This window comes from Phalacrocorax aristotelis, chromosome 2, assembly GCF_949628215.1.
Source record: "Phalacrocorax aristotelis chromosome 2, bGulAri2.1, whole genome shotgun sequence".
NCBI lineage: Eukaryota > Metazoa > Chordata > Aves > Suliformes > Phalacrocoracidae > Phalacrocorax > Phalacrocorax aristotelis.
Window position 1 is genome coordinate 132,710,025 of NC_134277.1, and position 26,990 is coordinate 132,737,014.

Genomic DNA, 26,990 nt, shown 5'->3' on the forward strand with positions numbered 1-26,990 from the left:
AGGGCAGGGAGTTATTTGGGTTCTCCCTTCCCTACCGCTGTCTCTCTGTGCTCCTTTGTGAGTGTTCAGACAAGCTGTTACACATACCTTAATGCAGAGTACTATAAAACAACATAAGGGCACAGGCTGCAGGAAGGAGTCTGAAAATTACATTAAATTTGTACTTTCCTGGCTGAAAAGTTAATTGCATTAGAAGCATCTTCACACATTTTTTTCAGATTGAAGAGACAACCTGGTCTTTAAAACAGTCCTCTGATGCTCCCCACAAGGCAGGCAGAAATGTTGCAGTACTGTTGTAAGGTGCACAGGTATCTTGGACTTTCCAGGTCTTTGGGGTAGAAATAACCTAAATACAAAAATCCACTCATAAATAAAAATGATAACTAAAGGAAAATCAGATAACACCCAAGTGTTCGTCACAGAATGTAATGTATAGATACTGCACTGGTTGGGGAGTATTTGCTGAGGATGAACAGGTCATAGCGACCACTCTGGCTTCCTAAAGTACATTTTCAAGAAGTTATCTTCTCTCCATTTGAACCACTGCAGTCAGAATCCTCTGGAGAGGACCAGAACAGGATCGCTGCCAAAAAGCCAACAGTTTGCAGGTTTGCTCCTGCTATTGTTTGATCATGGTAATTTTGAGCTTTGATATACCTTCCTGCCAGAGTTTCTACTACAACTGTCCCCCAATGCTCAATTAGAGACTAATGCAAAACAACCTCTTTTTTTTATGTCTAACTGGTTCATTTCAGATACTTTCTGAATTTTGATTCCTGAGATTATCAGCAGCCTGACAAAGCTTGTCACAGTTTCGGGCTTGCCATTATCCTGAAGTACTATCAAGCAACATGGCAAACAGCAGCAGATTTGCCCAGTCTAAAGAACTCGTGTCCTTGAAGTTGTTATTATACATACACGTGCAAACACACATCTGAAAACTTACTGCAACATAAGCTTACAATTATTGCCAAATATTGTCTCTTTCAAAGTACAAATTTAAATCTTATATTCTATTAATAAAGATGTCCAAAAAGATGGTTTAAGTTAAATGGCGTATTTTCTTCTCTGCTTGACCTCAATTTACTTATGCCAGAGCAAGACTGCTGCAGGTGCATTTACTGTGACCACAAGAGTCAAAGGCATCAAAGGCTGACCAGTACATTCGTCCTGCTCTTTGATATCATACTGTTCAACCCAGGAGTAAAGTAAAGCTCAAATTAAAGCCTTTCACCAGGTCTACCAAAGACTATTCCACCCTCCATCAAGTCTCAGACAGAACTCTCCTGCCTTTCAGCATAAGAACCTTATGAAGTTCAACAAGGAGAATTGTAAGGTCTTGCACCTGGGAAAACATAATCCAGGAGTGCAGCACAGACTGGGATCCACCTGGCTGGAGAGCAGCTCTGTGGAAAGGGACCTGGGGGTCCTGGTGGACAGAAAGTTCAACATGAGTGAACTGTGTGCTGCTGAGGCCAAAAAGGCCAACAGGACGCTGGGTTGCATCAAAAAGGGCATCGCCAGCAGAGAGAAAGAAGTCATTATCCCACTCTACTCGGCACTTGTCAGGCCACACCTGGAGTACTGTGTACAGTTCTGGTCCCCGCTATACAAAAAGGATGTGGACAGGCTGGAAGGGGTCCAGAGAAGGGCCACGAAGGTGGTCAAAGGACTGGGAAGCCTGCCATACGAGGATAGGCTGGGAGAGTTGGGTTTGTTCAGCCTCGAGAAAAGGAGGCTCAGAGGGGATCTCATCACCATGTACCAGTACTTCAGGGGTAGCTACAAAGAAGATGGAGACTCCCTTTTTACATGGAGTCACATGGAGAGGACAAGGGGGAATGGACACAAGTTGCTCTTGGGGAGATTCTGATTGGACACCAGAGGGAAATTTTTCACACTGAGAACAGTCAACCATTGGAATAATCTCCCCAGGGAAGTGGTTGACTCAGCCACATTGGACACTTTCAAGATTAGGCTGGACAGCATGCTGGGCCATCTTGTTTAGACTGTGCTCTTCCTAGAAAGGTTGGACTAGATGATCACTGAGGTCCCTTCCAACCTGTGATTCTGTGATTTGCCTTAAATTCACCTCTTTGTACACTACCTTCTTCATCCTTAGGTCTTACTCTCTAAACTACCTGAAAGGGGGTTGTAGTGAGGTGGGTGTTGGTCTCTTCTCCCAAGTTACTAGTTACAGGATGAGAGGAAATGGCCTCAAGTTGTGCCAGCAGAGGTTTAGACTGGATATTAGGAAAAAAATCCTTACTGAAAGAGTGGTCAGGCATCGGAACAGGCTGCCCAGAGAGGTGGTGGTCTCACCATCCCTGTAGGTGTTCAAAAAATGTGTAGACATGGCACTTGGCGACATGGTTTAGGAGGCATGGCAGTGTTGGGGTGACAGTTGGATTTGATGATCCTAGAGGTCTTTTCCAACCTTTAGGATTCTGTGATTCTACATTTTAACAGATACAAAGGATTGCCTTCTCAGATAGATGCACTCCACACTCCAACTAATTCAGTCCCTCTTCACATTCCACCCCAGGCTTCATTACCAAGTCGAGGCTTCCACTTTTCAGCTTCCAGGCTCTGCAACACTGACATGTTCTCCCTCCTTCCTCCAGCAGCTTTCTCCCTCCAGAACCCACATGAAGCCATGTTTACGTGAACCCCTCTGTATCACACCTGCACAAAACACCTGTGTTTTACCTTTTAGTCTCCTAAAAGCCACGAGACCTCTCATAGCCACCTGCTCCAAGCAGGGCAATCCTTTAACTTCTCAGCCTCTGACACCACGCCTTCCAGAACACCCCTGCCAGGGGACGAGGTGACGTCAGCCCCTCGTGCTTACACCCCTCCGGCGGGTGCCCCGTGACGTCACGGCCGCACCCACCCAGGCTCCGCCTCTCCCCCTCAGAGGAAGTGACGACGGCCACGGCCGGGAGGAGGCGGCCGCGCTGAATGGCTGCCGCGCGGGAGGGGCGGGGCTGGGGGAAGGGCGAGCTGGACCGTTGGCGGGGGCGGGGCCGGCAGCCGTTTGGCGGGCGGGTTGAAGATGGCCGAGGCGGCCGGCTGCTCTCCGGGCGAGGCGGGCGGCGGCTGGATACCGCCCCCGCCGGCCGAGGTGGAAGCGGTGGCCGCGGACTGGATGCTGGAGTTCGCCTGCTACTGCCTGTGCCGGCGCTTCCGGGAGGGGTGCGCGGCCGAGTTCCGGCGGTGGAGGGACGTGGCGCAGGGTGAGGGGCGGCGGCCGCTACCGGGGGTCCCGGGCGTGCCGTCCCCGCGGCTCTCGGGCGGCTGCGGCTGCTCCGAGGGCAGCGCGTCCCGGCAAAGCGCGAGGGGCGGCTTTCTTCGTCACGCTAAAAGTGCTTCTGCTCTTATCTGTGAGCGCGTTCTTGCGTGCGTTCCGTGAGCCTCCTCATGATCGTGGTCGCTAGCGTTGAGGAGGTTTTCAGGGCTTTTGAGGACTCCAGAAGGTTCCCAGAATGACACAGGCGAGTCTGCTGAGCGTGCTGAACAGTATCAGCAACCCTTGCCGATGGTGGAAGTAAAACAGTGCAGCCTGCAATTTTTTTACTTAATTTTTTTTTTTTTTAAATCCACTGGTGTTTGAGTTTAGCGTGCAATGGCACCTTTACTGGAGTATTGTAAAATAGTCAGATTTTTTGGGAAATGTTGCTGTTTTAGTTAAACGAGAGCAGGGAGGGAAGCAAACTGAGCTGTCACAATAAAACTGGTTACTGGGGGGTTGGGGGTGAAGTCTCTTAGACGATTAGGTGAATGTAAGCGTTGGTGTTTGTCATCTTGACTCTGAAGCTCGAATGTAACCAGCGGTTACTGAAACTGAGGCCTCAGATAATGAGAGCTCAAGGCTACTGAAAACTTGTAGCCGATTTAGTGAAGGGACACAACTGTGGTAAAAAGCAGAGTAGAATTTCTTAAATACACCGAGTTCCTTGAGCTTATGGTCAGGGTGATGGTAGAAGGCTAGAAGTATTCCAAGTTGTATGCTAGACAACTATAGCTGTTTAGCAGATGAAGGTGGAATGAAGTCTGGTGACTGGATTTTTGAATGGGAAAACATGTATTTAAAATGAGAAACATTTAACAGCGAGAATAATTAACAGCTGGAAGCAAATGGCTAGGTCTCAGATAAATTTGATGGATTTATGATGTTTTTTCTGTTAGAAATAATTTTCCTGAAGGCACCAGGTTAGAGTGTTTGGGAATTTTTTTTGTGTGTGTTCTTGACTCGACTAAATGTGATAGTATGACTTGTTTAAACTTTTGCAAAGAACGGAATGCTATGGTATGCAGAATGATTAGTAAGGAAATTGATATGAGGAATTGTAAAAGGTAAGAAATCTAAAGATAATAAGTAGTACATTGAATGGGGGGCTGCTAGGTTAAACTAATAATGGCACTTCTTTTGTGTTTGGCCTTGGGACTGTGGCTCAGTGGGAGAATTGTACTGAAATGTCGCGAAGATGTAGGTGGGAAGCAGAGACGCTGTCAACACAGAACCAGATTGGAATATCTCCTGAGAAGAATAGTGAGACTTTTGAGGACCATATTAATGGAAACAATTCATTCAATTGTACAGAATGCAAGGTCACGTGGAACTGGGAATTAATAGCAAATTTGGAATTTGTTCCTGCTCTGTTCAGCAACAGAGTTGCGCATATTGATGCTGTAAGATTGCAAAAATCAGAAATGTAAGTGTCTATGGAAAAACCTAAGCACAGTCATAAGATTCCATTAGAAAAGTAGGTGTGGTTTTTTTCATAGGAACACAGAACTATTACTCTTGCATATGTCAAAGAGAGACCCTACCGAAATAACGATTGGCTGGCAACAGGAGGGTCAATTCAAACTGAAGCAAGTGCAGAAAGGTAGGAAGGCTAAAGGAACAAGATGAACTACTTTATTAGGAGACAAATAATATTTCTCTATAATATATTATAGCTCAGTACACTGCCAAGTAGAAATAGCTAGGTTACCTGGGATTAAGGATTTAAAGACAGCATGGCAAGGTTATATGCATTGCCTACCTTAACTGGCCTTGACAGGATGTTATGGTCTGTATACCTGAACTAGCTTGTGTAGGTATCTATGTGTCAAGGAACCGGATTTTTAGAATTTCTAATGAAAGGCTTAGATGGGAAATACATTTGAGGGGCCATAGGAAGGAAAGCAATTTATCACTGAGGGCACTGTTAGATTAATTGAGAAACTACCTTGGGGCAGGGAGGGAGAACAGTCTAAAAAAGATACAAAGGCCATGTCTCTTTCTGGTTGTCTGCATTACTTGTGAGTAATTGCTGCTAGGGACCTGGTGTCCACACACTAAACATTTCAAGATTTCTTTTTCTCCGAATAGCTCTGAAGAAACTCAGTTCCTGTACTCAAGACTGGTCCATTGTACAAACGGATGATAGGAAGTTTGCTTTAAAAATTCACCCCTGCACTGAATTAAAGCACTAATGCAGGTGCACCTTAAAAGAACAGAGAAAGCAGAAAGGTCTCAAGCTACTTGCCAGGATGACCCTTTGTCTTATGTAGAATTGTTTAGCTACATTATTCTGCCTACTTCTAGAATTTCCAAGCTCTGGCTCCATCTTCAGGGCACGATAATAGTGCTTACCTCTATCACTGAACTCATCCAAGCTCTGAACAGCTCTTAGAACACCTGTTCTAAGTAAAAAAAGAATCCTGCTTCCTATTTTGGCTGTAGGAATGAAAAGCTCTTGTATCACCTGTCCTTGCTTTGCCCAATGACAGGACAAGGGGCGATGGGCACAAGTTGGAACACAGGAAGTTCCACTTAAATATGAGAAAACTTCTTTCCTGTGAGGGTGACAGAGCAGTGGAACAGGCTGCCCAGGGAGGCTGTGGAGTCTCCTTCCCTGGAGACATTCAAAACCCACCTGGATGCGCTCCTGTGCCCCCTGCTCTAGGTGTGCCTGCTCAAGTGGGGGGGGGGTTGGACAAGGTGATCTCCAGAGGTCCCTTCCAACCCCTACCAGTCTGTGATTGATTCTGTGATTCATCTTCCAAGACTAAATGATAATATTCTGTTCAATGTGATCTTAGGTAATTGCTCGGGGCTGTTTAATTACTTTGTAATATCATGCTTATCCATTGCTCATAGGAGACTATCATACACTAATAAGCAAGTAGGCTGGGTACTTCCATGTAAAACCATGTGTTATGTGCTCTAGTTGGGTCACTGAAAACCTGGGGGTCCCATGCTTCAGAATCCTGGCTCTTGCTAGGCTGACACTGAAGTGTGTACCTAAATGCTTCCTGAACTAGGGTGTTAAGTCTGTAGCTTAGGCAAGTGACTTGCCTATTCTTCACTTTTCATTTTGACTGTTTCTGTATTATGCTGTGAAGACTAATTACTATATCCAACACACTAAAATATGAAGTTCACAGTAACCGGCATGATAGAAATAATCTCATGATAGCTCCCATTCTAAAATATGTAATAATCCTCGTGACCTTCCAACGTTGTGAGGAGGATTTCCCTTGTAGATTTATGTTTCTGACTAATCTATCCTTGCAGCTTTTATTGCTTTTGGTCTGTCGGTTGCTATAGCAATATATAAGTGTTACCAGTCTGCATGTGGTTCACGTTTGGTGGGCATTCCACAGAAATTTCTCTAGAGCAGGCAGTTGTCTTTCATAATTAGCTACTGAGCAAAACGAAACTTCATTTATTTATGTAAGAGTCTGTGGTCTTCTAATTTGATTAATATAAGCCTGTGATGCATCTTACCACTTCTAGTTTACTCTTGTGAACTGCAAGAGGGATAGGTTTTTCTGGTCAAATTGTTAAATGTGATTTAAGTTCTTTCACATCGAAGAACGTTAACAAAATGCACTTTATCAGTTTCCTAATGAATTAGAAATTTGAAGTCTGATAACAGTGTCTAGTATATTTCTAGCCACACTGTGGCAGTGCTGGAGCAAGACTGACTTAACTTTTCTTTTCCAGCTCTTATTAATCGCCTCTCCAAAATACCTACACATCAGAAAAAAACAGTGTATCTCTGTCAGCTTTTGATAAGAATTGCAGAAGGAAAAAACCTTGGTAAATACTTTGATTCTTTTTTCACTTATTTAAATAGATTTCAATGAACTTGCACAGAGGTGTGTTAGGTATGCTTTCACAAGCCTGTACTGTACATATATATATTTATAAATGACTGAACTCTATATATTTTGGACTGTCTATATTCTGCGTGTGACTGAGGTGTATCCAGGACCACTGCTATTCTGTGACTGATTTAGCTGCTGTGAGTTTGAATTACTATATGCTTCTTAAATTATAGGTCTTTTTTGGTCAGAGCAGCATCAACAAAAGAAATACACTGGAAAAGATTGATTAGCTCTAAGTGTGCAATATTTGCACTTTAAAGCACAGAATGTGTGTTTCTTTCTGCACATGTAACTCTAGAGGTTAAAGTCAGACAGACAGTAGGAATAAGAATATGGATGAAAAGGATGACTGCCTGTGTTTCTTACAGAAGGCTGTAAGACTTTCAGTTGGCAGCAGGTCCTTGGAACTTTTATTCACTACCATGTCTCCTCACTGGCTGTATTCACAACTTACTGTTTTAGCCAAGCTGACTTTGCTTTCATGCTCAAGTTTCTGGAAGACTTAACTTTTTTTGCTGCAAGTTTTCACTGCTTGATAAAACTAATTGGAATTTAAGGACTTCAAAAGCAATCTTACCAGCATGAGCGTGGAAGAAAAATGTATTCTAGCCTAGCAGTGCCACAAAGGCTTGTTTTTATAAAATTGAATTTCTTATGTTGCTTGTCAGGTAATAAATCTCTTTGATTTAGGTAAACATGAGAATCAAATTCTAATATTTAAAATATGTTGTCATATAGAAATTATGAAACTACTATATTATTGTATATAACACTTGGGAATATGACTTAGATGTATGTTTGTATATAGCAGTGTAGAGAATGACCTGTGTGGTGAGGAAGACTGCATGCGCTTAGTAGGCATTATATCAGATGTAGTTGTGCGATGTACATGGAAAGCTAATATATTGTATGGTAGCTTTTCTAATTCTTTTCCAGTTATTAAAATATTTAATCTGTACTGAGCCTTAAATTGGAGTAGGCTGTTTCAGATGCCAGCTCTTTTGATTGAAACAGTAATTAGAGAAACACAGAGGTGTTTTTTTAATGTGTATATATACATATAATCCTATTTAAATTTTCAGTGTCTGACTTTCCCTATAGTGCATATCAAAACTTTTTTTCAGTGTTGCTTAAATTGTTTACCTTCTGAAAAATACTTACTGTAAGGAGTAAGAAGATACTGAGAGAGATTCTGCTATGATGTCACATAAAATGAAGGAATAAGTGAGGCTGTAGCTCATTGAACATCTTGAGCTAAGCTGGCAGTGCCATGGGGGAAAAAAGCAGCCTTGTACACCTGCCAGCTCCTACCGCATCTGTTCTGTTGGCACATTCATTGTACAGATGTGCAATGACCAGCCTGGGAAACTGCTTCTAGAGTGAGGGGACAGTTATTTGGCTGGAATAAAATGTTACTGGAAAAAGGGAGTATTGGGCAAAACAAGCAGCTTCAAATAATCTTCAGAAAAGAGATACAGTTATAGACTGTCCCAAAAGCTTTAAAAAAAAAAAAAGGGGGGGAATGGATTTTGATAGTACTGTGTTTTTATACATGATGATAGGTTAGAACTGCAAGTAAATTTGCCAAAAAGATGGAAGAAAATTTAAACAGAATAAACAGAAATATGTATTTTTTTACTTAATTTAAAAGTAGTTTTTATTTTGATTCAATTGGAAATATGTAGAATAAAAGAAATGAAAATGTGTTGAATATGTAAAATATTGTTTACCTGTATGAAATACTTCTATTTCATATGGCTAGATTTCTGCCAGAACTGGTCACTGATCCTGCTTGCTGGGAGCTGCACAAACCTTGGTGTTGGCACAGCAGCACAATGACATGAGAGGTTGCTTCTGTTTTTTCAGTGACGGTCCTGTTTTAAGCTGTTTGAATTTCCTTCTCAGTTTAACCCCTTCAAATATGAAAAAAAGTTAAGACATGGAAATACAGGGATAGACTGAAAGGAAAAAAACCCCACAACCCAAAACTTAGGGTAGTGTTTATATTACAAAATTAACAGTGTCAAAACCAAATTTTTTGATATCTGATGCCAAGCTTAATGTAAGAGTATTGTTAATGCCAGCCCAAATACATGATGCCAATCTTAGCACTATTGCAAGTGGCATTTTAAGTGGACAGTAATTAGCAGACACATAATTTCCCTTAAAAATGCAACACTAACATTATTAGCAAGGGTAGGTAGGAAGAACCAGTATCTCTGAAAAGAAGGGATTTACTTCAGGTCTTTTAAACACCTGAAGAGAGAGACTAAAATTATTTGTGGAAAAAGGAATTGAAATTACATATAGTACATATTAATTGTGTATAAATAATGTAATATATTTAGATTTATTCTTTAAGATGAAAATACCTTTTTCTTTTTTTTTTCTCTCCCCCCCCCCCCCCCCCCCAAGAATGCCATTTTGACAATGATCAAAGAATTTCACCTTTGGAATCTGCTCTGTCTTTCTGGATTTTACTTGAAAGGGAAGAAATTAAACTGGAAAAGATTCATGAAGATATTCATTGCTTGATTCAAATTCAGGTCTGTGTGACTTATTCAAAATGTTTCAGGGTGCTACCTATTTGTTCTGCTAAAACAGGGCTCCTTTTACAAAAAGCGTGGGCTATTAGCAGGCTGAACTGAGTTTTCAAAGTTTGTTGTATTTTCAAGCACAGAGTAAATAGATCTGTACAAGGAACACCTTCTCTAAACTGGTTCCTGTTTGTCCCAGTTCAAAACTGTTTCAAAAGCTGCCAATCTGAAAAAAATTAGATATCAAATAGGAGGTCAATTTCAAAACAGTAGTACCTTGAACTTTAAAATATAATATAGCTTTTCTTTTTTTTTTTGCTTAAAAATAATTTTTTGTATTAGAAAACTCTTGATTTCAAAGAGAAACATGTAAAAACATGTTTACAGCTACTGGGACTGTGCAAGTCTTTCAGGGAAAGAGTAAAGCAATACTTAGGTAAGTATGGGACATTTTGCATTAGTGAGGATCCTTTTAAATGCCTGATGGAGAGGTTTTGGGCCTTTGTACGTGACATTTAGTATTACTTCAGGACAAACTGTTACAACTAGATAATTGCTGGCAACCCTTAAATATATAATTCTCTGGATTTTGTAAGTCTTACAAAACTGTAAATGTGTGACTTGTTTTTTCTGCATCTCAGGAGAAATACATTTCGGCATATCTTATGATTATGTTTATTGTAGATTGTAGCAGTCCATATGGAAAATGGATATTTCAGGGAGGCTGCTGAAGTTCTTGAAAGGCTATTTACAGACTCGGACTCAGATAAGGTAGTAACTTGCTTAAATTGCATTAAGCTCTCTCATTTTCAGAGGGGAATGGAGTTCCAAAGTTAGCAAATGCCACCTGAATATCTTCATCCTAATTACTGCCTTTGCAGTCACTCACACACCCATAGCACTTGTAAAATAAAAGGAAGTCTGTGGCTAGGGGACTGATAGAAATAATGGGTGATCTGAGGGAGTAAAATGCTTCTAGCAGCAGTTGGTTTTCACTGTGGGTAGCATCAGTCTGAACTTCATCCTCTTTCCCACCTCATATGAGGAGTGAGGTGTCACTATAGATTCTGGGAATTTGATACTGCTGTTTTTTCAGAGTAAAGACAGTATAAACATGATGGTAGAGACATAGTAACTCCCTAATAATCAGTCTGCTGACTTTTTCTGAACCATTGCAGTACACATTTTTTGTCTCTGATTAGTGTTCTACATACGGAAGTATCACAGGGAAGAAAAGCTCAATAGCAGCTGTAGTATAGAGTGGATATTATTATGCCTCTATCTGGAAAAGATAACATATGTGAGCTGGGCCTCCTCCCGGTTTGATGTTGACTCCACCATCCAGAAGATGCAAGTTCAAGTGCGTATCTCTTCAAAATAATGGCTAGTGCACACCCCTGAATTTGCTGGGGTGGAGAGAAGAACAGGAGGACGACTGTAGGCAAAAAGAAGAAAAGGCAAAAATGCTGCCTCTTTCTTCTTCCTCTGGTATATTAGGACACATGTTCTTTGTTAATAGTAGCATGGGTCTAACTTATTCTTCAGATACGTTCTTCATTTGGAGGATTCAGGTGTTTGGAAAGTGTAGGCTGTGGTAATAGTATTCAAATACATAAATAAGAATCCAACCTGTACACAGAAGTTAATTCTTGGCTATATTGGTCTCTATAAGAGTCGGAGTAGTTGATAGACAAAATGTGAAGTTAGTTATCAGTATCGATGCGTCATTAATGCTACTGTACTAAATCCTTTTCCTGAATGCTGTAAACGCCTTTCAATGGCAGTCTTTTTGAGGCAGCAAATGAGAAAAGAGAACCCAGTAATGAGTGGCTTTTTCTGGGTGCTTTTGCTCCATCAGCAACCTTGCTTTCAGTGCCATTCATAAAGGGAATGAAAATGAGGATCTCTGGGAAGTTATGCTCAACCATTTACTGAGCACTGGTATTATGCCTAGTTAATTTTAGAATCCTTTCAAACTGTAGCATGAAGTTGTATAGGCATATTCAGAGAAGCATATAATGATCATGTTTAGCTTTGCATATGTCCTGTTTAGCATAGATGCCAAGTTTACTGCAGGATGTATTTTTGTGTTGTATAAAGCTGTGCTTTTCTTAGCCTTTAAGGGTGAAGCTGGCAACCGTAATTAAAAGCAAGGATCCGTATGTTCCCCTTCTCCAGAGCTTCAGTTACAATCTTTTGATAAATAAAATCAAGTCTTACGTTGAACTTTATATGAAAGAAAATGAAACTAACTTCTTAATACAGGTATGTCAAAACTATTTTCAAAACATTTCAAAAGAGGTACCTGATAAGAATAAATAGATTTATACTGTAAACGGAGTTGTTCAGACAATATTCAGTTATTGTATTAGATGAAGAGGAAGCTTTATCTTCCTTTGGATTGTCTTATTCAACTTCTTTTTTTAATTAATATATGTTTAGGAGAAAGTAGGAGTAAAACTTATCTGAAATATATTTTGTGAATGTTTTTTCCACAACTGTTTTGATTAGGAAAAAAAGTTGGGAAAAAAGCATGATTAAAATGAGGGCTGTCATTAGTGTGTATTGAAGAGAAGCACTTCTGATCTGAGACTCACTAAAAATAATGTAACTATATGTTTAATATTTTCAAGTCTGTGTGACTTTTCATACTAAAACTAAAAGATCAAGACCTGTTAATTTGACTAAAAGCTTTAGGAATGGCAGAGGAGTTAGGAGACAGAAAACTATTATTGCTGTCTTCCTGTAAATAAAAAAAAAAAAACCTCCTTACAAACAGTCTTGCTCAAAAGTGGTTTAAAATCAGCAAGAACAACATTCCTCCTGCAGTTCATCTTCAGGAGGATTGTAAAGAATTTCTCTTATGTTTACTTCCTATAAAAGAATATTGGATTACTCAATTACCTCTAGATGCTTGTGCTTTTGTAACAAGAAGCAAATTTAGATAAACAAACCTGAAGTTCCTCCAGGGTTTTCATTTTCTTACCAGAAGGAGAGACTAGAGAGCTTATTAAATGCATTCAAAGTATAATACAATATCTTTTATTAATGATTTTACTGGGCCATCAGTTTTCAGGTTTCTTTTTCAAGGCTATTTCTTTGAGCTGAAGAGGACGTGGTGGTTTGGAGGTGTCAGATGAGGCCCTGAACACCCTGCTAGCTTACCTAGGTCCTCTGTGTTGCACCCCGACTGCCTGCACATCTGTCCTACTGTCGGCACCAATGTTGCAGCTGTTACTTCTGAAATCTTTACTTTGGACTGAGTTACTCTGGGACATCGAGGAGGCAACTCTGAAGAGTTCCTACTTCTGCTGTGCAATACACCTAGCTGTTTCCCAGCAGCGTACCCTGTGTTCTCTACAGAAAACCACTCTAGCTTTAACTGTTAATCTCTCTTCTCTTTCTTCTGGTGCCGTATGCAGAAGTATAATCATAGAATAGTTTGTGCTGGACCTTTAAAGATCACCTAGTCTAAGCCACTTGCAATGAGCAGGGACATCTTCAGCTAGATCAGGTTGCTCAGAGCCCTGTCCAACCTGACCTTGGATGTTTCCAGGGTTGGGGTATCTAGCACCTCTCTGGGCAACCTGTTCCAGCGTTTCATCCCCCTCATCATAAAAAATGTTGTCTTTGCATCTAGCCTGAATCTACCCTCTTTTAGTTTAAAACCATTACCCTTTGTCCTATCACAACAAGTCCTGCTCCTGCTCCAACAGGTCCATTTCTTTCCTGTACTGAGGCCTCCAGAGCTGGATGCAGTACTCTAGGTGGGGTCTCACGATCGCAGAGCAGAGGGGCAGAATCACCCCCCTTCTCTTGCTGGCCACGCTTTTGATGCAGCCCAGGATACAGTTTGCCTTCTGGGCTGCAAGCACATATTGCCAGCTCATGTCCAGCTTTTCATCCACCATAAGGTAGTCTGCATTGCTAGACTGTTTTGTAGTCTGCTTTTTCTACGTTATTGTCAAGCTTGGAATTTACAAGTTTGCAGCTTCTGCTGTTGTTGAAGCTCTTGCACTTTAAGAAACTCTTATAGGTTAGCTGCCCTAAGCTACAAATAATGCATTACAAGGAAAAATGACCTATACCAAGAAAGTATTGATCTGAATACTTTGTAATTTTTTGTTTAAAACTTTCACTTTCAGAAGAATTATTTTCAGGGTCAAAGACAATTTGAAAGCTACTGTTAACTTTTAAAATACAATATAGTAGATTTTAACTTTTTTTACTAAATCCTTTCTACCGATTTATATGTATGGAAACACATCCTCACTTTCACATGTCTTCTGCTACCATCAACCACCATAAAAGAGCCAGTATTTTGAAAACTTAAAGCTGAAGGATGTAGTAGCTGGGTAGCTGTGAATTTTCTGACAGTAAAACATTTTCTTCTGTGATTGGAAGTATTCTGTGACCAGAATACCTTCCAGTATTTTCATGTATGAATGAGTGAAACAGAATGTTTTTATATTATCTGACTCTTTTATAAATCTTGAGAGATTCTGCACGCTACTATGAAGGATAGGTTAAGATTTCAAGAAGACAAAATGGGATAGATGACAGAAAACTAACAGGAGGCAAAAGCAAGCCCTGAAAGATGAAATAGATGAAAAGTGGGAGCAACTGGCTAAGCAGTAAAAGAATTAATATTGGGCCTGTAGTGAATCTGTCAAGAAATTATTTTGATATTTGAATGTTGCAAACAGATCACCTCTTGGAATGTACAGACAGGGTTGGATGGAAGATGGTTGGCTCCGCTTAGTAATGATGGTACACAGATGGCTTGGGCAGTAAGCATTCCTTAAGATGCTAGAGAAGAAAGTTGGTAGCAAAGTGGCAAGAATGACTTCATGTGGACCAAGTTTTTTTCTTTTTAAGGTGTCATTTATTATACCAAGTAAGCAGGAGGTATCTAAGGAAAAGTAGAAATCTTAAAATCCTCTGGATATTCTATAGAGAGTAATGAACTATTCCTTCCTCCTCTTGGGAATGGAGGAGAAATAATCTTAGTTTGCAGCTAAAAGTTTAGGACGTTACAAAATTCTTTTGCTAATACAGGAAAGGTTACATTACAAGCCTAAAGTCTGATTATACATGTCTTCTGAACGTGTTATAGGTATGCTTTATTCTGGCATGTGCTACAGAACTAGATGAACTTGAGGCCTGTCAGTGTTCAGTTTCTAATTTAGTTATAAAAAACAGACTTTGGAGTACTTTGATAGTGTTTGCAGTCTCAGTTAATCTCTGCAATGTATTTAACACATCTATGTGTTCACTTTATTATGCAAGTATTCACTGTGTTTCTGTGTGTCCATATAAATATCACTTGCAGCTATGGCTAAAATTTCTGAGTTATTAGCTGATGAAGATCTTGATGGATTTCAGCTTAACGCACTACAGTTTTGAAACTGCTTATTTTAATGGTAATACCTTTGAAGAGTCTGTGAAATAAGCACTATTAGTCCTAGTAGAAAGTACACATATTCGTCTTAGTGTGAACTAATATCTGGGTACTGGGTGGCTTTAATTTTAAAGTACTGATTCAATTTCTCACAGGCAGCCATGAAACAGGTAGAATCTGAAGGACTGGGAGCAACAGCATTACAAAACAAAACTGTGAATGTCAACGAAAATGACAAAGGGAATTTGGAAACAAAAGAAAGGTTTGTATTAAGCATTATACTGCTGAGGGATGTGCTTGGACAGTAACTTGAAACTTGTAGAACTAAAAGTCGGTAAAGGGAAGGATGTTAAATTCCAAACTGCTGTCCAATACAAAATCAACTACAAGCACATTCTCTGTTTTTAAGTTTTGGCTTTTCTATGGCTGTTACTTTTGGCATTTACATCAAATAGCTTGGCATTAAGTTTAAGTACTTGTTGAGGATATACGTTTTTCAGTTTAAACAGCTGTCAGTCTTGTATAACAATAAAAACATAGAAACACTTCGCTTTTTTTTAATGCTTGATTGAGCTCCTTTTAGTCCTTCCCTCCTAGTTTCAGACTGTAGGTCATCTGGAGAAGAAAGAGGATAAGGAATGAGAATTAGTCTATTTTTTCCTTACAGCTGAACACAAGATTCTCTTAGTGATACTAGTGTGATAGGAAATAGTTATGTTGCTTCATGATTCAAGCAATGTGAATCCTCAAAACAATTATACACTTTTCTAAGAAATGCTGGGGAAACATGAAGCCCAGTTCCTTACCCTATCATTTGACTTTATTTTGAAAAATACTAATATTCTGTATTTATCACCAGTTGTTTTCCTTGGATAATAAATTGTAGTCTTTCACTGGGAGAGAGCTTGTATTTCTGTGGTTTTATACTTGGAATACTTAGCATCATTTAGTTAAAGAAATTGAGTGATGCAGATAGAGTATACAGGAAAACAAGTCATAAGAATTTTTTTAGAAGGACAGCTCCTGACACAATTACATCTGAGAGGTGTAGTATGAAAGACTTGATAAAAAAACCTGTGGAAACAACTTCTAGATCATGGAGAAGGTATGAAAAGCTAGATGTGTGAAATGCCTCGTGTCTTTAACTTAAATGTGTAATGTCTTGTGTATTTCTCTTCCAGGTATAGGGAGGCAAGGTTAAGAGGGTTAATGGATTGAAGCTGTTAGTGTTTGTATAGTGCTTATTCTGTAGAGAAATCTTAGGATTTTCTTTCTTTAAATTATTGTTGAATCACAGAAATGGTAAGTTGCTGTCTATGAAATTTTTTTGCCTTTGTTTTTTTTTAAAAGATCAATGGAAGGGCAACAGAGATTTACAAATCAGTCAGCTGAAGACACAAAAAAAACCACAATAAGGTAAACTTTTTTTTGTTGTTGTTCTTGGTCATAAACATCTCATGAAATTCTGCATGTTTTTACTTAAGTTCTATGTTCCTTCAGGCCTCGTTCAGGATGGAAACACAGAGTGAGCAGAGTTCTTCAGAGTGAGTATTAGCTTATTTTTACACTTTCAAAACCAAGTCATGTCAAACACCCCCTCGCAATAAATGGGTTGGTTTGATAAGTGCTATCTGATGTAATTGGATTAATATAAAAATTATTATAGTGAAAAAAACCCTCTCACCTGTTTTATGTGGTTTCTGCCCAAATGCTGATTTGGTGCTTGCCATGCTTAATAAACTGAAATGGCTTGAGGTTCTCTGGCAACTCATTTTGCAAAATCGTACGCTATTTTCAGGTTCACTTTGGTTTTTGTTTCCTTGTTTGCTTTACTGGGATTTACAATATTCTGTGCAAAAGAAAGCTGTCAGAGAAGTACTGAAACTGTGTATATATACTGTATATACATTGTATAACTGTGTATATATTTCTGACTTTTGACCTAGATAACTTTAGGAGGAATGAACTGAAGACATTGGCTGATTGGAAAGACAAATTGTAGTGTAAAATACACCAAGTTAGGAAATTTGTGCGTTCTCCTGGTATTACTTTTTTAAAACATACAGCATGGGTTATATAACACTTATAACCTTTAGTATCATCTTACTACACAGATGACATTATAGTCTCTGCATGTGGCCAGGTGTACTTGAAAGGGCAAACTCTTAAGGTGCCTTGGGTGCTTGCCACAGTTAGAACCTGATACGTGTTTTATGGAAATCACGGAACCAGTATATATAAAGTATTGTAGCTCTGGTTGCTGGTTAGTTTCCACTCTCTCTATGTAAAATGAGAGCAATATGTATAGTAAAAATATTTCATTTTGGTAGAAATGTTTCATTGTTATATATTAGTTTTGACCTAATTGTTTAAAATATAACTCTTCCATAAGCTCTGTTGCATAGAAAATATAGTGACTTTTTTGAACAGACTTATTTTTGAGTCCTGAGACTAATGTGAGATTCATGTGTATATGTGTATTCATATATAAACAGACTGAAATCTTCCCAGTCTGTGAAAGCATATCAAAATAGTGTACATTCTGGTCCCATGTAAATGGTAGAAGGCAAAAGCCTGCCTTAAGGTTGACTCCTCATTGGTCTGGATGTATATTAACTGTCTTCTAGGTCTGAACAGCTTGCAAAATGTGGAAGAACATGAAGATGCTTTGGCTTGTGGCCGAAGACGACAGGTTTGTACCCATTCTTTGTTCTAAAATGAGATAAAATTAATCTGCACTGCACAGAATTTTTTTCCCAATTTCATTTGACCGTGTCTCCAAAATACCTAGGCTTAAGATTCTCCACATTACTCAAGCTGTGCACCTCCTGAAACAACTTCTTTTAGTTCTAATTCCTGTTTCTAAAAACAAAAAGGACTTTTTTTGTGGAGTCTCAAATATTGTTGCTAATGCTTATAAGCCTTTAATTTATTAAAGTACACTGTTATTAAAACTTACTCTGAGTAATTTTAAAACATGAAAAAAATAAAAAATTCTTTCCACTGTTTGGATGAAAGAACTCCAGGATGTCATTTGCCTGTGAGAATTTTGGGCAAACACAAGACTTTTTGTTTGCCCTCTTAGAAGGTTAAAGATATAGCAATTTTATAATTCAGTACTTTCTTCATGTGAGGTAAAAACATATATTTTACTTGGAAAAGTATTCTAGTTTTTATAAACCAAATAGTAGGGTCTTTTTATAACTCTGCATTTCATATGGTCTTTTGCATTCTCTTCGTGGGTAAGCCTACTTCATTGAATTACTCAAAATCATTCTATGATTTCACTAATGCTAGAATTCCTTATTGGGGGAAACTACAGGAGTGTATACGTTAATAGAAGGGAATCTGAAGTTGATTTGGTGTTGGGCTGAACTGTTACAAACTGATCTTTGTGCATAGTCTGTTTTCTTCAGTTATCATGATTAAATTATAAACACTTTGGAATGAAATAATATTAAATACATTTATTCCCATTGTTGAATTCCTTTTAAGAGTATTTTTTGGGAAGCAATATGGAGTCTTTCTGTTTAGGTAACAGTGCAGGTTATCAACATACATCCATTTTGAAGTGAGCTGTTTCATCTTTCTGATGTTCATTTTGACATATCATTTTTCATATAACAGGGAAGGACAAACCTGCTTATGTGTTTTTCAGACTCTCCTTGAGGAGAGCTGTACTTATTCCCAGTTCTTTAAGCATTTTCCCTGAAGTTGAAGTACTGGTTAAGTCTTCAGTTGCATGCTGTCCTCAAATTGGTTGAGGTCCTAATGAGAGCTTATCTATTCTTGGAGGTTAAGCTCCTTGCTATATATAAACAGTTTTTCAGTTTCTCACAAGTCTCAGGAATAGTTAAATCTCTGAGAACCTCCTTAAAAGCTGCAAATACAGCCAGTGCCCTAAAAAACTAAAATACTGGGGCATACTGCATTTGCTTGTTACTTTATTCTAGTTTATACTTGGATAGGTACCTTGTCAGCCAGTTGTTGGTAAGCATGCACACTTCCATCAGTCTTTTCAACATCAAGATTTAAACTCATTGGACCACAACTGATGCAGAGCTAATAACAGCTTTATATTCACCTGTTTTTATGTTGAAGTGGTCTGTTATGGGGTCAGCTACAAGCACTGTCCAGGTCTTGTGCGCAGATCTCACAAGAAAAAAATAGCTGTCATGATTAATTCTGTTGTTCAACCTTAATTGAAATCTGAAGACTAAATGTATAGAACACTACATCTGATAGTAGCGAAGAACTCACTGAAAATTTTATAAAGACTTGAAAGAAATTAAAATTCAGTACTATGTATCTTTAAACACTTAGAATTAGGCATTTACTGTCTGCCTGAAATTTACACCATATTCCTGCCAGTAAGACCTCTCAGAAATACTGTATAGAAAGCAATGATATTGGCCTTTTAAACAAATGCACTCCTCTGCTTAATTATCTGGGTTGTAAAATTGTCTGCATGCATGAAAGAATGTAGTGAATGTCAGAGCTGTTGACTTCTAGAACTTCCTTTTCCATGTAGTCCTTCTTTCAATGTTGGCATTGTTCTGCAAATGGCATTTCATTGCAATGGTTCAGTGCCCATTTTCAGCCTTTCATTGCTGTGTTTTCAGTTAGCTGCATACAACAGTCTGCAGTGCTATTGAAAGGAAGTGTATTTTATTTTCTCATCTCTAAATTAGGGGATGCCAGTGTCACAGATTTTAGGGAACTCTTTGTACTCAACTTGTATCCTGTATGTGTATGGCAAGTCCTGTGAATTGTCTAAAGTCTGACTGGCAGTTTGCTTAGATTAAAGAATGTGTATGAAAATCTGGGTTTTCAGAATTTAGTCTGACTGGGGGGGTGAGGGGGAAGGATGGTCACAAAAACAAATTAAAACAACCCACATACAGCTGAACTCTATGGGGCAGGTGGTGGGGGCAGAAATCAGAGAAAAGTTCCTGAACACATAATCAAAGGAAGACAGGTTACTAGAGCACAACTGACTCAGGAATAACAAGATCTCTAGATATGTGAGGGTACATCCACACAGTCCGTGTGGCAAACTCAAGCTTGCTCTGCCAGCTTTCTGAGCTAGCCAAAGGTCACATTGCTTTGGAGTAGGCACTGTGATTATGTTAGCTCAAGCACAGTGCTGCATTATGTCCGGTCTCTTAACCAGTCTTCCGAGCCTGTAACAGTGCAATGCTAGAGTCTGCATAACCACCATCCCAGAGGGCACAGGCAGTTTGTTAGTGTGTGTGTGTGGTGGGGAGGCAAGTTACTGCTCTGTATAGTTCCTCAGTGAAAACAAAAAGTGGGTCAGTCTCTGGTTTACCTGTAAGGCAGGCTCCTTGTTTATATGTTAAACTGAAGAAACTTATTTTTAAAAAACTCAGTGTAAGCTATTTAAAAGCAAAACAAGCTAAAAAAAAAACGCAACCCTTTCAACAGCAAATGTAATTAATAATTACAACAAGTAACAAGGGTTGTGATTGTTTCTGCTGGAAGTATTTGAATTATCTGGTGCTGTAGGTCAAGCATAACTGTGTTATTTGAATAAAGATTTTATTTAGGAAAGTTTTCTGGCATGCTCTGAAATGAGATGAACTAGATGGTTCCAAAGGAATCTCTGCCTTTTAGTAGTTTGAAGAAAAAAAAAAAAAACACCACACCATTCACTGCTCATGTCGCAAAAGATCTGTGAAACGGGAAGGATTGGAAAAAGGAAGTTTTTGATAAAGGATAGACTACTTTAGAGAAGTTTTAAGTTTCTAACTCTTCAGAAACACAGCTGAATGACTAACACTCAATTCTTTCACTGGTTAGTGATGTTTATCAGTGATCATAGTTTCTTCACTGATAGTTGCATTAAGCTGAAATAAGTCTGACTTTCAGATGTGAAGTTTGATCTTCACATACCTCAGCTTGCACTTTGTGTAGATGCCAAATTTTTACTTGCTGCAGAATAACCAGAATCCAATTTTGATCAGGCAGAATGTTATCTAAACTCCATCACCCCGCTGCCACTGAGTGCTGCTGCCACTTTTAGCAGCTTAAATTCAAAAGAAGGGGAAACTATGCAGAATGCCACTGAAAATTGTCACCTGGCCCATCCCCAGTGCCTGAATTGTTGTTAATCTTAAGGGCAGAATCCTTTAAGGATCCCCAGATGGATTCTAGCTCATTAGGAGAAGTGTTTAAAAAATTAAAAACAAAAAGCCATATTTCCTCAGATGAGGGATTTCTCTGAGCATTTTTGGACACATGGATCTCTAGTGGCACTGCCAATCATACTGGCTGGTCTTGGATTGTCCTGCCCGGCCATCCCTTTTGCACAAGCAGGATGGTGTGCACTTGTCTTATGAGAGCAGCCATGAGATTTAAATTTCCACTGGGTATGTTATGTGCAGAGTTAAGTGACATTTGTTTTCCTGTAATTCAGTTTTCCTCTGTACTACTCAGTTTTACTAGTTGGCTTTATCAAGTTTAAATTTGTGTAAGTTTAGGCTATTCCTTTGCAACTGTATTTCCCTTTCTACCCAATTCTTCACAATTTTGGAAGTTCTAGTTGGAAAGGTCAGCCAGAGCCTGATTCTCTCAGGTTTGCTCCTGCTTTGTAGCTGACACCATTTATCCATGTAATAGTTGCAAGTGATCTGTTACTTAGAGGAGGAGGTTTTGTACATAGTCTGGTAAACCTTTTCATCCCCCAAATTACACATTCTAGGCCTTCAGCTTCAGCCATTTATTCTTCCTGTTGTTCTTCTAATGTTCTATAAACATTTCCCCCCCCCGCCCTAGTTCTTCCAATTAACCTGAGGATTTATTAGCTCTACAGGTTTGGTTACTAATTTTTTGTAGGTGCATTAGCAAAAGATTGGTCTCCCATCGCATAAGGATTATATACATGTAATCTCAGGAATACTCACCACTCAACCACATCCTGCTGGCTACAACCCTGTTAAGGGGTGTTAGGAGCAGCCACCTCCTCCAGCATCCCTAGCCCAGGACCTTCCTGCCTGGCTGCTGGAGCCCAGCCCAGTGCCTGGGGACCTGGGGTCCCTGCTCAGGCTGGGGATGCGGCTGCTGCTTTCCTTTTTGCAGGTTTGCCCAGCAGCAAACTGAGCACAAATCCCAGAGACACACAGAGGATGCTGACACAGCTGGTCAGGCAGACTTCCACGGACAAAGTGCTGCCCTCTTATGGTACCCACGTGAGACGTGAACACAGGCAACGAAGTCCCCTTCCATGGCTGTTAGAGGTGTAAGTTCACTGGTGAAAGCACACATATGCCTCTCTAGGTTCACAGGCACACAAATGTTTGCAGATGCCCAAGTATGGGCACAGCCCATCTGCCTGCCTGGTATTCCTGCCTGCATCCTGGCCCTTGCACCGGCTTCATCTGTCCTTTGCATGTCAGCTGGTGCAGCTGGATGCACCAAACACAAAGCACTCATGCACTTATCCCACAGGCACTTGGAAGATGTCTCTGTTTCAGGCAAAAGGTGAAATTTTCACTCATTTGAGGAGACAAAGGAAAGGTAGAGGGTGCCAGGTCACAGCTACTGCTGCTGGGCTGACCCTCCAGCCTGACGATAACTAGAGACTTGAAGGAAAAGCTATAAGGCACACAAGGGTTCTTCCTAGTTACAACATCTATCTTGAGCCTGCTGTGCTGGTCAGGACTGTTAATATCAGGTCCTGAGGAAGCTCATACTGGAGCTGGAGACAGGGGAGGGGATAACTGGAGATCTAGTGCCAAACCTCCACCCCTTACCCTTGCAGCTGAGTTAATGCCAATTCCTGCTAGGGTGCTGTATGTGGCTTCAGCCCTCTTCTGAACCCAGCTTGTTCATTCCATGTTCATACCACGTTAATAGCAGAAACCAACTCACATTTTCCTGACCAACCTTTCCTAAATTTTACCAGATACCAGAAGTACCTGTCCCAGACTTACCTTGACCAAACCAGAATTACATTTTCCTCTTTAGCTGGCAATGGGGTGCTGGACTGACCTATATTAAAAGCTGGAATTCACCAGCCCCTGCACACTGCAGGAGCCTACAGCTGACCCTCAGCCAAAGCCACAGCAGGGATTCCAAAAGGTCCTGTACTTTTCCAATCAGTGGCAGAGAGCAGCAGCCTGCAGTCCTCCTGAGTGAAGCAGGACATTGTGAATCCTGTCCGCAGCACCAGATGCTGCTGTGGAGATAACCTGAATTGCAATTTAGATCATGTCAGAGCGGAAGTGGTTTACTGCTATGGCTATAGAAGACTGGGAGCAGCAGTGACAGCCTCTGCTGATATGAACTCTGGCCAGCTGGGGCAGCTACAGAGCTCCTACAACTTTTACAACCGGTTTTTCACCAAAACTGTGTCAGATAAGCAGCATATGGTACATAACCACAGTGAAAGAAATTCATCAGACAAGGAGTCTCTAGACAGTACATCCTGTAACAAATAGTTCATTCCTTTGCCAGTTAGATTGTTCTGACTGGCAAGACCATTAGCTGCAAATGCTTCTTAACTACTGAGGCCTGCGAAGGCCTACCAGACGTTAGCTATTTTGCTTTCACACACTGAATGTAAATAATTGCAGTGCTTTTGATCAGTTGCTTATGTAAATTTTATAGTGCTCTTCTGAACAAAAACGCTGCCTTCTTGCCATTTCAGAGCAACTCAAGTGAAGCACAGGCAGTGGTTAAACGCAGAAATGGGCGACCTGCTCGGTTGGATTTTCAGCAGTCGTTCGCTCGAGACATGCATATAAACACATGCAGATTTTGTAAAAGTCTGGTAACTAATGGTTTTTAATATGGAGTCTGCTGGTGCTCACAAATGCCAGCATAAGACCAGTGAAAATTGACCATTTCTCTGCTTTCCTAACTTACTATGGTCCGTGAGACCATCAGGAGTGGCAGGATATCTCCAGTGCAAGAAGCAGAAGTGAACACACATAAATTAAGTGGAACAGCTGCACAATGCAATTCTCTGCGCATCTCAATCTCATTTAACATTTTTAAGTTTACATTTTTAGGTTTACATTTTTTCTGGAAGTTAAGTCTTTACATTTCAGATTTTGGGGCATAAATTTAGAAAGAACATGCTATCAAGCTGCAGTTTGAAATAGAAATTGATACTTACCTTTTTAGGAACAGTTTTCTTGCACAGTTATTTCAACTGGGGATCCTGTCCTTTATGTGCATAGATGATATGCAACTGAGTTTGCCTAAGGAGGTGCGCTGATCGTACATCAGTACGATAAGTTGTGTATTAAGCAAGCAAGGATTTGGAGACATTTTTGGAGGATCGGATTCTAGCAGAATAAAATGTTTTAAAATTTTCATATTAAAGCTGCTAATTGCTATTCCAGAGTGATAAAGTGGCTATGTAATACACCTGTATTAAAAATGTTGTTGAAAATAGGCATGATAGGATATACTGTAAACTTTCATTATATATATGTGTATTTTTATAAAGCTACAATAAAAGAAGGTTGATACTCTGTTCTCCCTCACACTTTATTGTAAAGGTAGGTTTTTAAAAATCAAGTATTTGATTTTCTAAAAAATTCATATTTCTTTCACTCTCTGTGCAGTCTTTTGTTTGTATTGAGATATTTGTCTCGAGAAGCAACTAAGCAAAAAACAGTACACTGGAGAACTTAATTGGAAGGGATTGCTTACAGCTGTGTAACTGCAAGTAATTTTCTCTCCCTTTATGAGAGAAATGTCACCCCCTAAAAATTAAAAAGCTTCTAGGTCATGACAATGGGACTTAAGTAGGGGGCTCAACAAATGGCCAGAAACAAATGCATAGCTGTTACCTGAGGGTATGGCTGAGCTCACTTTCAACTGTAGTATGTATCATTTTGCTTCTGTCAGCATTCTAAATATTGGGATTTGCTTTTTCTAAACACACTGAAATGCCTTTGCTGTTGGTAAATGGTGTCTTGATTCTCAGTCCCTAGGTTAATGTGGCACAAAATGCTTTCTCTTTTGTGATGCATACTGGGGTCAGTCAAGGTTTGTCCTGGCTAAGAAAGTACCGATTTGGAAAGCATGTTTTGAATGAAGCAAAACTTGCCCAATATCTTTTGTCTTTTCCTCCTGTAACTTGTGACCCTTGAAGCATGTGGTTCTCGTTCGAGTTGACGTCTGCCACTGTGTTGCAACGCTTGACTTGGTAACCTTAGTTGTTGTACTTAGTCAAGTTACGGTGCTCAAAAGGAATCAAAATGACCCTACTGACCCTCAGACATCTGTGCTCTCTAATAACTAGAGTGCTGTATAAAAACTTCCTTTTATATTGCTGTATGCATAGCCTTTACATTAACACCTTTCTCTGTTCATATAACCAGTATTTTTCTGTGTTCTTCCCCCAGCGATGGACTTACAAAGAAGACTTGGAACTGAAATCAGGAGTAAAGGAGTTTGGAGTGGGTAACTGGGCTAAAATTTTGGTCCATGGTGACTTCAACAACCGAACTAGTGTCATGTTAAAAGACCGGTGGAGAACACTGTGCCGGCTTGAACAAGTCTGATTTGGACTACAGGAATCAACTCTTCTTGACCTGCCTATACATAAGGACCTAGTCCAGCTTTTCAGAATAATTTATTTTAGTCTCAGAGTGTCCAGCAGTGTTGCTGTCCTAAAACATGAAACAGAATAGTAATAGGTATAAAACGTTCATGTAGGCTCACTTGCTGGGAGGACAACTAAAATGTAAAGCCTGGCCTTTTATCTACACGCAATAGATGACCTAATTTCTGAAATGTGAAAACGCTTGCAGTGATTTAAGAAAGGTCAGTTATGTACATAGAGGTATTAAATGACTGGCAACATGTTTAGCTTGATAGAGGCTAATATGGAGCCGAGTTTTCTGTATTTTTAAAGGGTTGTATCTCTAGTCAGATTGAGCTTTTTACCATTTTACTTCCTGCCATATAACCCATTCGAATCTGATTTGCTTCACTTTGCAATTTTGGTCAGACTTACCATCTCTGTCAGCAAGTTACACCAAAAATTATGTATTGATATTGCTAATTTTACAAACTTATTCCTTTTTTTGCAGTTAAAAATGTGATAATCCATGTGATTTTGTATTTATAAGTAGAAGGGTGCTGCTTTTTTAAATAAGCTTAAGTTCTAGGCAGAAGGTGATGTTGATGATGATTATATATATTGACATAATAGCACTTTTTATCTCGTAGAAGAGATAGAAAACATGGAAAGTAACAGTATGATACTAGCTCTTAATATCTCTTGATAATCTTGTGCCACCTACCTTGTCTTGAGAAGTGCTGCCTTCTAGACCAGCAGGAAAGGGAAAACTCAAAAACGAATGGCGAAAGTGGGGCTCAGTAATGAGTCTATACTGACACTGATAGCAGGGCTCATGAGACGGGTTTCATCTATGCTCTCTAGTGTCTGTGTCTGCAGTGATAGCAAGCAAAGATACGCTCTGATGGGGTGACTATCAAGGTGTCAGTCGGTCACTGTAAATGTCCTGCTCATGAGAGGCTGTAACAGATGGATGATGGTACTATGCTGTCTCTCCACACAGGTTGTGTGGAAGAGTTCCACAACCTCAGAAAACCCCTACTTTCCACTGTCATACTGGTGTGAATCTAGGGACTTGAACTAACGTATCACAGCATTCTTTTAAAAGTGAAATCTTTTCAGATGTTTTCTGTACCTTTGTCCTTGGATAAGGTTTTTATTTTACAAGAACTTTACAAGAAAAAGCCTCTGTCCAAACTGGTCATAATAAAATAAGCCTCTCTATTTTTCCTGGCTACAAGGGAAGAGAGGTGTTCCTGAAGGCTGAAATGTTCCGGAAGTATTAAGATAATCTCTCTGCTTTCTGTTTTGGAGGCCTGCTTCCATTAAG

At 39.7% G+C, this 26,990-nt stretch overlaps 1 protein-coding gene across 3 annotated transcripts; it reads left to right on the forward strand.

Annotated features, from left to right (window-relative positions):
• The first annotated feature begins 3,007 nt into the window (after nucleotides 1-3,007).
• TERF1 (telomeric repeat binding factor 1) lies at nucleotides 3,008-26,886 on the forward strand. 3 transcript variants are annotated; one of them, XM_075085238.1, is made up of 10 exons: nucleotides 3,008-3,236; nucleotides 7,001-7,096; nucleotides 9,580-9,710; nucleotides 10,386-10,472; nucleotides 11,817-11,966; nucleotides 15,258-15,364; nucleotides 16,453-16,518; nucleotides 16,603-16,646; nucleotides 17,730-17,794; nucleotides 25,482-26,886. In XM_075085238.1, exons 1-10 carry the CDS (start codon nucleotides 3,056-3,058, stop codon nucleotides 25,638-25,640), a joined length of 1,086 nt encoding a protein of 361 aa, XP_074941339.1. In that variant the 5' UTR covers nucleotides 3,008-3,055; the 3' UTR covers nucleotides 25,641-26,886. The 3 variants fall into 3 exon arrangements, with proteins under 3 accessions (XP_074941339.1, XP_074941341.1, XP_074941340.1); XM_075085240.1 differs by lacking the exon at nucleotides 25,482-26,886 and adding an exon at nucleotides 24,578-24,629; XM_075085239.1 differs by lacking the exon at nucleotides 10,386-10,472.
• The last annotated feature ends 104 nt before the right edge of the window (nucleotides 26,887-26,990 follow it).